The following is a 13,153-nucleotide window of genomic DNA, read 5'->3' as shown; positions in this document are numbered from 1 at the left end:
ACCTTGGGGAGCGCCCCAATTTTAATTCAAATTATAAATTTTCCACTATTCCTTTAATATTAATTATATGTCCTTGTATTTATTTTGTAAGTTTGGATCACGATTGTTCAAGGGTTAATCAATTGTTTCGGAACGGAATTGAATATAAAGAGTGGGCTAAGTTCCTATTTTTTCATAACTTCTTAGAAATATCGATAAAATATTTAATTATTTACCGTATGGTGGGCTCTGAAACGGTGCAACAGTCCGGTCTCTAGTTCCCATGCCAAGACACCCTTACAGCAACGTCCGACCATCAGAAGATCAAGGGCAAAGTACTCCACGTAATAATGCACATCGTAACGCAGACTTTGTCCGTATAAAGTGTGTAATATCGCGTGGCCGGTTCTATCAGCTACGGCACAAGTTCTTCGAGCTTGACCACCCTTGCCGAATTTCAATGATTGTCCGCCGAATGGGCGTTGATAGATCTTTCCCTCGTCCGTGCGACTGAAAGGACAACCTGAATGCACGAATACAAAAATGATGATATATCGTTTGAATATAATAGTAGAAATTTGATCGCACCGAAATTCTCTAGCTCGAAGATCGCCCTTGGTGCTTCTCTGGTTAAAAAATGTATCGCGTCCTGATCACCCAACCAGTCGGATCCTTTAACAGTATCGTACATATGGTACAGCCAATTATCATCTTTGCCTGTGTCGATTACTGCGTTTATTCCACCCTGAGCAGCTACCGTATGTGATCTCGTTGGGAACAATTTCGTCACCACCGCCACTCGATATCCTTTGCTTCCTGTTCGATAAGTAAACGGGGTCAATAGATATACGTTTCTATAGAATAATTAATAATTAGTGAAAATTACCTAAACCAAACGCGGCCCTCAAGCCTGCACCACCAGCCCCAACTACCACCACGTCATAACAATGATCTATCAATGGATAGCTCTGTGAAAATGAAAAGTTAAACGTGAAAAATTGTCGAGTTACAGTGTCACAGATGATCGGATAATTATACATAGATTTTTATTGAAAATCATTTACATTGTTAGAGCCTTCCGCGCCACATTTCGCCTTCTCTGCCGGACTGACGTTCACGTGAAAACCTATGCGATCTTTTTTATTTAAACGTTGAGGTTGTACAACAGCTCGCTAGAAAGGGTAGGAATGAAAATGGTTAAAGTAGAGCGGAAATGATTTTTGGGTAGTCGTTGATTCTTACCAAGACTCGTGGCAGTCGATTTATAGATCGTAACATTTCTTGAAATTTATGCCCGATTCGGAATACATTGCACGAAATACGAGCAAGCTGCCATTCATTCGTTTGTCATTTGATAAAAAAATCTTCGATGATACAACTATTTTCATGGATGTCGGAATGGTATCCTTAACGATAAGGTGTAAAATGTTTATCGTATACCTTACAAGCATAACTTTATTGCACTTGCAAAAATACAGTTCAAAACATAGACGATTTATCGTTATTGTATCGTGATAATGTACAATTGGTTTGCTTTCTATCGTAAAGTTACTCTTTGGTATTCTTTGGACACCAGAGAGCGAATGGCAACGATCAATTGTTTTTTCCATTTTAAAATATCAAAGTTAATTCTGCGGATCTGCAGCTATTAGTCCTGTTTCTTCTTATTAGAGAGAAAAAAAAAAGAAAATCCAAAATTATTCGTTATTTCTATTTCTAATTAATATTCCTACAATTACGATACGCTTACTTTGTTACTTTGATTTTATTTCTTTCCTCTTTCATATCGTGCTTAATAGTATAAAAAGCTGTCGGAAAAAATGGAGCAACGCGTTACTCGTTGAACATAAAAGTTGAACAAAGTAATGGTGAACGCTGTTACGAAATTATTAGTTTCATACAAGAGTATTAACAAAAAGCACGTGTAACGTTGTTTCCTGCTAACTAACGGTAAATTAACTAATCTTATGTCAATCGAATAATTACGAACGATTTCACGTTACGTGTTACTTTTTCAACTCTTTATACTTCCTTTGAATTGTACAATGATTGAATTTGACGATCGCAGGGGTCGAGCTTAAACTAGAGGAATTTTTCAATACGGATTCTCGTGCTAATTACGGTACAATGAGAATTCTACGAGTCTAATATATATTACTCAACTATCGATCATTTCTTCGCTTCTGTCTTTTACAATTATTGACTTTCATTCTTCTCTCCCTGACACCGAGAATTTCATTCTCCTAATTTCTTTCGATTCCTCGACTGATCGGAGTTAATGACTAGAGTACACGAGCGGCTTTAATCCTACATTGCAAGAATAGAATCTTCTTTTCTTCACGGAGGTCCTTAAAATATTTTATCCTTCAATTCCTTTAGCTTGAAAAGGCGTATCCATTGGGATTTTACGACTTCTGTCTCGTTGGAAATCATTCGTTGAGACCCAGAGTGTTTTCTTCTAGGAGTGTTCAGAGGACGAGTCTTCTGACGCCACATTCGCAGCAGAATTTCGCGGTTTTCGGGAACTTGGAACCGCATTCGTGACAAAACTTGGACATCTTGCATTTAGCCAAACTAGTCGGACCATCGGCCTCTCGACGATTGCATCTTGGCAAATCCTCCTCCAATCGTCCAGCCACGTCGTTGGTGCTGCGTCCATGGTGCGAATATTTGCGATTTAAACTAGGATCAACATAAATTGAACGGGGCTTTAAGCATGCATGACTTCACTTACTGGAAGCTCATTAACAGACTATTAACTCAAAACCAAGAATAATTATTATATTTCTCTTGACCCTTAAGTGGTAGTGCTCGTCAATTTCAACATTCCAGTGGTAATTAACGTGTTAACAGAGCTTCCAGTCTACAGAGTCAGAATTTCAGAAAACTATTAACCTGCTGTAAGCAGAATCAGCGCTCAGCTTGCTGCGATCCTGCCTCTTGTAGCTCTCCGGCGATGACAACTCCTCGTCACTGATCTGCCCGTTGCGTTGTCTTCCATGCACAGGGCTGGACAAGGAATCGTTTTTAAGGAGGGATTTCAGAGAGGAGAAGGAACCGTTCTCGTCCTCGAACGAGGTCATCAATTCGTCGAACAACGAGTTCGATCGTTTCATGTCCATGTCCGAGGACACTATCGAGCTCAAACTAAGATTGCTACTCGAAAGATTCGCGTAATTATTGTTACGATTGTTTAAACTGTTGCGAGATTTCTTCGTGTCTTCTATCGCGTTTCTATCGGGGGTGGTTTTAGGCGCGGACGAGGCTCGAACGGAAACGGAACGATTGACCGAAGGACGAATTACTTTCGGGGATACTTTGTCGAGGATTTTACGAGCCCTTTCGGAACTACCGACGAAACTTCTGCTACCCCGATTTCCATCGTCCACCGCGTCGTTGCCTAATGCCTTCGACTTGTCGATGATCACTCGTCTACCTAATTCTCTAATCGGAGATTTCTTCTCTACCCCCGACTTTCCGATCGATTCTTTCGATTCTTTGTTATCCTTCAGATTATTGAGGAATATTTCACGAGACAACGAGTTGGTTTCAGTCGAGTCGCTGGAGAAATCCGACACGAGGTCGTCGAATTCCGACGGAGGGGCTATCAAGGATGATCGTTTTTCCGGGCTCGAGAGGGACGAGTGACAGGGATATTTAACGAACGCCGAGGAATGAGAAAGAGGAAACGAGGTTTCGCGGTTTTGCTCGATCGAAGGACTGTCGGTCACCGATTGCTCGCTCGTGTCCGAGAGCAGCTCGTTCATCTGCTGCTCTGCCAGCACAAACGGATCGTAATCCTTCCCACTGCAAGCACGAACAATGTTACCTTCAAAGACGTTTCTTCCAAGAATATTTTTATCCTCGATTTCAAGGAAATTGTGTAAAGTGTAGAGAAAAAAGTCTTTAATGAAAAATAAATGAATGGTGCAACGGTGTGTGGCTCGTTCCCTTAAGAATATTGTGCTCCGATGAATGATCAATTGAAAGTTTTCTATCTTCTGGGCGTTCTATTCTAAAAGTGATTATCGATTGTCATCCTTTCAGCTTCGAGCAAACATAGAAAGCATGTTCTTTCTTCCAAAGACGTGAGAGGTAAATTGCACATGCGATACAGAATACACCGAGGAAGATGCCAAGATTAAATTTGAGGTTCAAATAGAGGATAACGATTTTCAGAAGAGATAGCTCAATTGTTTCTATCAAGATTGCTTGTAATTTGATGGGAAACCAGAAATCTGTCTTGGCAATTCATTTATCCACCTGAAACTTACGTTCTACCGCTAAGTACGAGATTAAAATCCGGTCGTCTGCGCACGTAATTGCTCCATACTGGACGTAATGGCAGTTTAAGATTCCTATAATTATCGTACGTGTATTAAGCATAGAAATATCGTACCCACTCGTCTATACCAGAAATTCTAAACATCCTAGCACAATGAATGCGTAGATTTTTCTAAAATAAGATAAAACGATGTTACAGAGAAGAAGAAAATAAAAGAAGCCCAAAGGGATAATTTTAACAAGCCCATTTTACCTGTAATCTATCAAGGACGAGCCACTGGGTACAGGAGGAAGGGTACGAACTTTTGGATTTCTCTTAAAAAACCTGCTCGCCCCCTGATAAGGTGGATCAAGATTAATCAATCGATTCTTCGAAGCTCTCGAAGCTTTCTCCCAATAAGTATCAATCTTCTCCCTCTCACCGTAATTTTCCTTAACCACCACCGTGTTTCCTTTGATCTCCGGTAAAATTCGGAATCTGATGCTTCGATTTCTCGTACCGATTTCTTCAATCGTCTCAACCTCCACGGATTCCACCCGCTTCACGTCCGTGAAATCTGCTCCGTTGTTAGAAGACGATAAACTATCGGTACTTTCGTTCAAAACATTCGGATCCTCGTGAATCTTGTCTGGAATATCTAGGATCTTCGATCGATACGATTTCGAGGTCCTCGATTTTTTCACCTTCACACGAGACTTGGAAAGAATTATCGAACGTTGTTTCTTGGAGGAAGCTTTCAGATTGCTTATCGCTTCCTTCACGTGTTGCTCGATACTGTTATCGCTATCGTAATCAAAATCTTTGGCGGTATCATTTTTATAGATCTCCTGTATCTCTGTGTTCGATTCCTTAATTAAATCCTTGTCATCGATGCGTTCTTCTTTGCAATTGTTATTCTGCAAATTTTCCTTCGATTGCCCTTCTGAAAATTCAGCCTCTTTCAAAGGACGATTAAATTCCTTCAACTTCGTATCGCAAGGTTCAGCTTCAGATTCAGAGATATTTTCAATCAAATCGTTGCAATCGATCCCTTTTTCAGATTTCAGGATCACAGAAAGATTTGATGGACAGTTACACATGTTTATTTGACTGGCAATCTCTTTTCTGAAGGTTTTATCAGATTCAAACTGTTCCTCTTTTAATATTAGCGGAGACCGGATGAATGAACAGCTTTCTTCTTCATTTTTCTGTATTTGTACAGATGGAAGACTGGAGAAACTTTTGATGCTTGTATTCATTTCACGAACACTTGGACAGTTTTCAAGCTCCAATATTTTCTTTCTTGAGTTACCACGAGAGGAATGTCCAGAGCAGTGCGAATCTCTGCTTTCGACTCTGTACAATAATTCTGATCCTGTTTCTAAATTTATTGCCATTTGCCATTCCTCGTTTTCTGCTTGGCAAGGTTCTTCTGTATTCTCAGATTTTTTATTCAAACAGTCCTCGATGTTCACGAATGGCGTGCTTGATCTAGTTGGCCATAATATGTCTTTAGAAATTTGATCATTTTCTATTTCTACGAAATTCGTTCCTATGTTACAGGATTTTGCAACGTCATCCGCGTTATTATTTTCTAAAGACTCATCTAAATTCTGAACGTCAGAAATCAATTGATCGTTATCTTCTTTGATATCTTCACTGTCTGTTGTTTCAGTTGTTCCTTCCTGTAACTTTGATTGATGCGGTCTCGGGATATCATCATCAACGATTATGTCGTTCGTTCCAAGTTGACACATTTCAGAAAAATTGATAAATTCATTAGGCTTTAATCTCTCTTCGGAATGCCTCGAAACTTCTTCCCAATTTTCTTCGTTCGAATAATTGTTCTCGTGCGTACTCACAGTTTCTATATCCTCGCAATTTATTATATTTATTTCATTTAATTTCTCATCTTTCTCGAGATTTTCCTGCGAATTGGTAATTTCGTCAACATTACTTTCCACCTGATAATCATTTTGCGAAGAAACATCCGCATAAGTCGTCGGTGTCAGTCGCTTCTTCTCCAAAATTCTACTCCTCGCTGATTCGAAATTACCTTCCTCCGGCAATCTCTCTGTTTCATTTTCAATCACAGAACATTTCGAACTCGTTCTCTTGAACTCGTTCTTTGAACTCGTACGAGAAACTTTATTCACGTTTGATTCATCTGGATAATTAAAATTGAACGCTGATCGGAGACGATTCGCTTTCTCCAGATCTCCCAGGCAGAATTCCACCCTTGGACTGTGTTTCACCGGTTTCCTCCTCTTCGAAACCCTCGCGTTCTCGATCTCTTCGTTCAGATCCTTGAAGGAATACGTTTGATTCAATTTGGAACTGATCATCGTCCAGTTTAAGCTCTCGCTTCTACAGCTTAATTTATCGTTATCATCCTTACAAGTATCCTCGTTGAAATCAATTTTCAATGCATCGTCTTTCTTATCACGATCCTCGAGCAACTTCTGTGGTTTAATCATCTTTTGATTAGAATTAGATTCACAGATTTTTTCTTGGCTGATCTGCTTCCAAGTGGTGTACGAATTTTCTCTGTATATGTTACACGGTTTCACAGTGACGCCCACGATGTCATTGATCGACACGTCGTTCACCTTCGGGTTACCCTGACTTCTGGTTGAAACGATGTTCGTCTTCGGCGATCTCGCCGAATGCTTCTCCTCTTGCCTGCTCCTGTAACTGGTAATCTCTTCTCTCTTCGCTCTCTCTTGCACCTTCCTCGACCGTTTCTTACAGGACGTCGGCGAGGGGATGATATCGGTCTCTTCAAGAATATCTCTCGTGTGCTTCAACGGTGGTACGGGGAGGTAAGAGATTCTTTTAACAGGGGGCGCAGGTCGAAGGGACAGGGTTCCGGGCTTGTCTTCCGCTGGCCTGAGGATTAGGAAACAGGATCAAGGATTTTGTGCCTGACATCAGGAGAAGGTCATCAGGCTTTTCGTTAATTAGACGTAAGCGTAATTTACGATTTTCTCTTTCGTTTGAATTTAAATTTGCGGAAACAACCTTGTCCCTTTTCCTTCTCCTCATGCACGCTACTAAGGTGTATTTAAACTATACTCCACGGCTATTGGCGTTGGCCACGCGAACGTGCGACTTACCTATTTGTGCGATCGATGGGTCGCGACTTCATGGGGACGTGAGACGCGGCCGGCTCTTTCGTTTGCGCCGAACGTCTGCTGTAATGAAATTAAGTTTAAGCAATTAGACTTTATACTGTAACAAAATATTTATAATTGTCTAATTTTGAAATAGACACTCTTTATGTTACACCCTGTAGAATCATTACGAAACCGAGAGGAAATTATGTTAAAAGAGAAGTTAAAACTCGGGTTACAAGATAGGGGAAGTCAGAGCTGAAACCTTTTTTTCCTGGCACGAGGCCAGCGAGACAGGGTGTAACATAAGGAAGCAATCGTTTCCATAATTATTCCTCTAAATTTAAGATGCGACGCTTAACACCTCCCTTTCAGTCCTGGCTACTGAAAATTACTTTTTCGATCGATCGTTAAATTCTTTCCTACGTATTGATTCGATTTATCGATTATTTATTTATAAAAAAACCTACCCAAGGGGCTTGTGTTTAACAGGACTGTCGTTGCTCTTGTTGCAATTGGGCGCCGAGGCGCATTCCTTGGCCTTAACAGTGGCAAGGTTCGGCGACGTTTTGCTGGTAGAGTTCAGGGTGATCGCTGAACTGGGTGAATATTTCTCCCGGGTCACTTGTCGACGACTCTTCACAGCCGGAGCACGATACTTCATTCGTGCCTCGAGACGTTCCTTGGCGATGTTCGTCGCCGGACTGACCGGCACGTGTGCGATCCTATCCTTGCACCAGGCCACGTGTCTGTCGTAAGCCTTGACGCCGAAATGTCTGTTGCAGGTGGGGCATGCACCCTGCTCGTTAGAGCGCGTCGGGGCGCTGGACGTGACCGTTGTACCGCATGGTTTCTGCATCGTGAAATCCGTCTGAAAAGCCATCGTAAGTACACATTATTTATTATTTTCATTTTATAATGTTTGCTCCATTCGTATTCTCATATCGGATAATCAAATCAGCAGATGGGATCATTTCGATCAACAGCGAAAATACCTCCACCCTGTCCAGATGACTACGCTCGAAAAGGTAAACCTATTACGTTATAATCGATCAGATTAACATTCCTTGCTATCAAGTGAATTCATCTCACGCGCGAATGCACTTGCATCATTCGAGATGCATCTGGGTTAATCTACGCTCTACCTATAATTCTCACCTCTCTTCTCTATTTACCTTTCCTTTTTAATTCTACCGAGCGACCTTCGGTAACGATTCTATTTATTCTTCAGAATCTAACTGTATTCTATGAATTTCTATAAAATATACATATCGGTCGAACCAAGGATGTTCCAGGAAAATCTGATACAGGATATGATAACTTACGATCTCGTTGCGAGCTGCGCGAATTGCTCGCAGAAACTCGTCGTGGTTCTGCTTCCAAGTTGGCTCGGCTGGTTTGGATAATCTATCCTCCGAGACGTATCGTTTCCTCTCTTGTTTCGGCAGAAATTCAGCGAGCTCGGTGCCCTGGATCCTCTGCTTAGACGAATCGAACGGCTTCCTCTTCTTGTTCGCTGCTCGTTCGCATATTTTCGTGTGTTTCTCCAACGATTGCGGCTTAAAGGTCCGCGCGCAGATCGCGCACGGCTGAAGGATGCCCTGCACATCTGTGTCCATTTACCGTGAATTAGTTCGACGTCGTTCCTTCGATTCTCCTGAGTGAGTCAGAACGATTGAAGCATGATCGACGAACCGAGGATGTCGGTTTTGGGCATCGGTTTCAAGGCAGCGATCTTTCGATCCGTTTCTGAGGACCGATCGCAGAAGGCATCGAGAGTTATGACTCAGACCGCGTCTGTTAGTAGGGATTCGCTCGGAATCGCGCTCGAACGCGTCGAGAGATGAAACCGCGGTAATTAGTGGGACTTATTAGGGCAACGAGAGCGAAAGCACACCATTTTGGGACACTCTATCGGGAAATTATATTTTATTCGACACTTTGATCTTCAGACGGAAACAGTCGATTGATTTAACGCATGCACGAGTGTTAACCGATCCAGTTCCACTAACGACCATCTAATTGATCCGCGATCGAGCTGTTGTTCGACGCACGGGAATCGCGGCCACCTGCGAGGCTCTGCTAATAAAAACAACGTGAAAGAGGAGGAGGACGAAGACGAGGTGTCGCCCCCGCGACTCTCGCCTACGGACGAGCAAGCTTCCTTTTTTGGAGCTACGAGTTATACCCGCTCGAGTATTCTATCTAGATGTTGCAGAGACGCGTGTGCTCTCCTCTTGACCATTCCTTCCGTCCTCGCTTTTCTGTCGATTGGTATGGTCACCTTATAAATGTCCATCGGACGTTTCGTCACCGTTTACGAAAATAGCAGCGTGTGAATTAACGGGGAAAACAAATTTGCAAAAATTTGTTCAGCGACACATATCATCGGTATATTTAACCAAGACTCTCTAATTATTTCGGATCTGTTTCTTTTACTATATTAGGAGAGGTTTTTCTAGTTTACTGTTCGGTTGGGTTTTATCATTTTTAATTATATTGAAAATGGGCGTTTGTTAGGAAAAATATTGAAGCTTTAATTATTCTATTACCATTTCTATGAATAATTAACATAGATATTAATTTACAAAGTGTTTGTTCAACTTCCACATACGAGTCTCTCACCTGGATCGGTGTATTGCTCGATCTCTACTACTATTTCCGATTCGACAGGTTGCTCTCTCAAGGGGCAATGATCGTAGGGTGGTCCTAGATCCGCCCCTGCCACAGCTTTTCTCGAAACACAGCACAACATCGAACAACAGAGAGGAAACACACCGACTGAACTGTTCCATAGCCATCAGACCGCTCTTCTACGCAATGTGCACGCGGTCTTGTTCTCCTCTTATAAAGAGAGTTTATTTTAGGTGCCACTGCGAGAGCATCAGGAGCGAAAGCTACTTCTCTAGTAATGGGAGCGAGAGTGCCGTTTCGAAAAACCAGAAATTGGTATTTAATAAAATAACGTTCTAATTCATTCATTTTTCTGGAATTAACATTACTAGGTTCGAAGAGAAAAGAAATCGTATTTATTGAATTTGAGAATTTTTTAAAATAATCCTTCTGAAACTTTAACAAGTCAGCAAACTGCTGCCTAGTACTTTCTTGCAATTATCGATTATTTTCAAGCTCACGTGCTTATTTTACTTCTCAGGAGTTCCGCTTCCGGGAAATATCGTGGCCACGGGTAACCCACGCAACGTGTATCACGATTAACTATAATGATCTAACGTGTCCATGGTGTATACACAATTCATGAATTTGATCAATACTCCGGAGAGTATAGAGGAATAAATATAGATTCTAATAGCAGTTCAATATTCAGATAATGGTATATGTAAAAATAAATATAAAATAATGTAACCAGTTTAGCGGGGGCGCGCGTCGATTAATTAATTCATCGATCATCAATTTCGACTATCAGCACAATTGAAAATAATATAACCTTACCTTCTGTCACATAATCGGTTTTTCTTTCGAAAGACATCGATCTGGTCGATCGAAGATCGGAAATATTATCTTGCACCCATCACTAGTTCCTCTCTTTTCCACTCGAGCATTCGAACACCTTCGCGTCCGCGTGGTTCTCGTATATATTATTAGAAAACAGTCCCGGCCGCGAAACTGGAACCGGACGGAAGTGCAACGCGTGAAAAACTCACGCGGCAATCGCTAGGATCTCTCGACGCGTTATTTGTGCCAGACAAACCACCGTGCTTTTGTAAATAACAGCTGAGACAATTTGACGTATGCAAACTTACCCTCAACCTCCGCCATGTTAGTTGTTAGGGGAAACAATGATCACCATAGTAACCGATGACAGATTCTCCGGCTGTTACAGTTCGGTGGTTTATACAATATTCTTAGCTTTTTAAATCTATTACTATATGGTCCCGGGTACGATAAACTTCCCCAGGGAAAATGACGATACCCCTCCCCTTTCCAATGGGTTCCTGGCCGAACAGTATATTCCCCCGGGTTCATGAGTTCAGGGGTCTCCGACCACCCGGTATGCTTCTATGCGAACGGTTGCCGGGGTCCAGGGGCACCAACCACCCGGTATACTCCCATGCGACCGGTTGCCGGGGTCCAGGGGCACCGACCACCCGGTATACGCCCACGCGACCGGTGGCTAGGGTTCAGAGTTCAAAGGTCCTAAATTTTATAAAAATTATTTTATCTTGTTTCTAAATCACCTTTAGAGAATTGAAATAAACAATTATTTTAATACAGAAGTCTTAAAATTGCACATCATGCATCTCCATCCTTTTCGCGTTCAGACGCATATGAATTTAAATGTTATGCATTCAGTATCTTCATTACCGATAATCGGGTCACATATGGATTAGGACCTCAAAAATTTAAAAGTAAAGAGAAATTAATTAGTATAATAATTTGGAAAAAATTGATATTAAAAATAATACATGATGTCAGGATTAATAACGAAGAACATCTTTAATAATCTACAGGTAGTTCATCTTAAAATAATCGATATACATTAAGTACCATAATGAATGAAGGTTATATAACCTATAATCGTAATAAATCTGTTATTATATTTTACTTTATTTATATAAAATTTTCATTTAACATATTGCTGCATTTTTGAATATTACAGGTGGGAAAATATGTTATACGGACATTTTCCACTAACAAGGTGTTATCTTCGGAAGAAAAATATGTGCAAGTCAAAGAAGATAATGGAGTAAGAAAATTATTTAAATAATCCCTTGTAGTTTTCCTTTTTATTAATATTCTCAATTTTTATTTTTACACTTAGATAAGGATAATATCATTGAATCATCCCTCTTCGCGGAATTCTTTATCATTGAAAATGATGAATTCTCTGCTGTTAAATATCAAAAAGGATGAAAATACCAAGGATCTACGATCCATAATTCTTAAATCTGAACTACCAAATATGTTTTCTGCTGGGCATAACTTGAAAGAACTGGTTTGTAAATAAACTGAGAAATAAAATTGGCAGGAGCCCCTTTAATATAAGGATTTACATTCATCACAGAGAAATGATTGGCTTGCGTGGTTTAGACTTCTAACAATGGGAAGCATCACAAGGATATATTTGAAACATGTTCTGAGTTAATGAAAGCAATTACTCAAAGTCCAGTTCCTGTAATTGCTGCTGTGGATGGAGTAGCAGTTGCAGCAGGCTGTCAGTTGGTTACTGCATGTGATATTGCTATTTGTACTGAAAGGAGTTCATTTGCTACACCAGGGTAAATAAATATATTAAAAGCAAAAGATATAGATTTATATATCAGATAATGAAATTCTATTCTCTGTTTTATAGAGCCAATTTCGGAATATTTTGTTCTACCCCAGGTATTCCGTTGGTTCGAAATGTATCTAAGAAAACAGCCATGTACATGCTATTTACAGGTTTAAGCCTTAATGGAAAAGAGGCATATGAAGTAGGTCTTGTTAGTAAAGTAGTGCCCATTGAAAAATTTGGTAAGTTATTCAAATAGTATAATTATTGAACATTATATTTATAATTTGTTATGTTTTATTTATAGAGCAAGAAATCGAAAAAATTACTGCCGCTATAAATGCGAAAAGTCGCTCAGTTGTACACGTAGGAAAAACATTTTTATATGAACAGTTGGACCTTGATTTAGCAACAGCTTATTTCTTGGGAGCTGAAAAGATGGTTAACAATTTAAAGATGAAAGATGCGCAAGAGGGAATTAGAAGTTTCATTGAAAAAAGAAAACCTGTTTGGAGTCACGATTATGAGAAAACTAATACACACTGATACTTGCATTTTAAAATATAA

The 13,153-nt window shown here is 40.4% G+C and overlaps 3 protein-coding genes across 6 annotated transcripts in view; 1 reads left to right on the top strand and 2 right to left on the bottom strand.

Moving 5' to 3' along the window:
- LOC114875011 (succinate dehydrogenase [ubiquinone] flavoprotein subunit, mitochondrial-like) overlaps nucleotides 1–1,050 on the bottom strand; it is a 5,453-nt gene extending 4,403 nt beyond the window's left edge. Inside the window, exons 1-3 of the mRNA XM_046288252.1 lie at nucleotides 866–1,050; nucleotides 568–795; nucleotides 216–502 (exon numbers count right to left, since the gene is read on the bottom strand). Of these exons, the coding sequence (XP_046144208.1) occupies nucleotides 216–502; nucleotides 568–795; nucleotides 866–1,019 (669 nt within the window). The 5' untranslated portion in view covers nucleotides 1,020–1,050. The remainder of the gene's footprint in view (nucleotides 1–215; nucleotides 503–567; nucleotides 796–865) is intronic.
- LOC114875004 (enoyl-CoA hydratase domain-containing protein 3, mitochondrial) overlaps nucleotides 1–13,153 on the top strand; it is a 16,265-nt gene extending 3,112 nt beyond the window's left edge. Inside the window, exons 1-8 of one of the 4 annotated variants that reach the window (XM_029184847.2) lie at nucleotides 7,068–7,209; nucleotides 8,142–8,240; nucleotides 8,318–8,384; nucleotides 11,975–12,061; nucleotides 12,137–12,310; nucleotides 12,406–12,593; nucleotides 12,668–12,828; nucleotides 12,894–13,153. In XM_029184847.2, the coding sequence (XP_029040680.1) occupies nucleotides 8,367–8,384; nucleotides 11,975–12,061; nucleotides 12,137–12,310; nucleotides 12,406–12,593; nucleotides 12,668–12,828; nucleotides 12,894–13,132 (867 nt within the window). In that variant the 5' untranslated portion in view covers nucleotides 7,068–7,209; nucleotides 8,142–8,240; nucleotides 8,318–8,366 and the 3' untranslated portion in view covers nucleotides 13,133–13,153. Of the gene's footprint in view, nucleotides 1–7,067; nucleotides 7,210–8,141; nucleotides 8,241–8,317; nucleotides 8,385–11,534; nucleotides 11,826–11,974; nucleotides 12,062–12,136; nucleotides 12,311–12,405; nucleotides 12,594–12,667; nucleotides 12,829–12,893 lie in introns of those variants that run through there. The other 3 variants (XM_029184846.2, XM_046288250.1, XM_029184845.2) reach the window with 3 other exon arrangements.
- Nucleotides 2,438–10,376, bottom strand: LOC114875010. The gene is made up of 8 exons (XM_029184853.2): nucleotides 9,982–10,376; nucleotides 8,682–8,965; nucleotides 7,827–8,227; nucleotides 7,360–7,437; nucleotides 4,517–7,132; nucleotides 4,254–4,337; nucleotides 2,875–3,786; nucleotides 2,438–2,661 (listed from the first exon to the last, which is right to left on the bottom strand). The coding sequence occupies exons 1-8, from the start codon at nucleotides 10,109–10,111 to the stop codon at nucleotides 2,448–2,450; spliced, it is 4,719 nt and encodes a 1,572-aa protein (XP_029040686.2). The 5' UTR covers nucleotides 10,112–10,376; the 3' UTR covers nucleotides 2,438–2,447.

This window comes from Osmia bicornis, chromosome 12 (assembly GCF_907164935.1).
Source record: "Osmia bicornis bicornis chromosome 12, iOsmBic2.1, whole genome shotgun sequence".
NCBI classification, from domain to species: domain Eukaryota; kingdom Metazoa; phylum Arthropoda; class Insecta; order Hymenoptera; family Megachilidae; genus Osmia; species Osmia bicornis.
The sequence above is the reverse complement of the archived record's forward strand: the minus strand, read 5'-3'. Positions and strand labels throughout refer to the sequence as shown.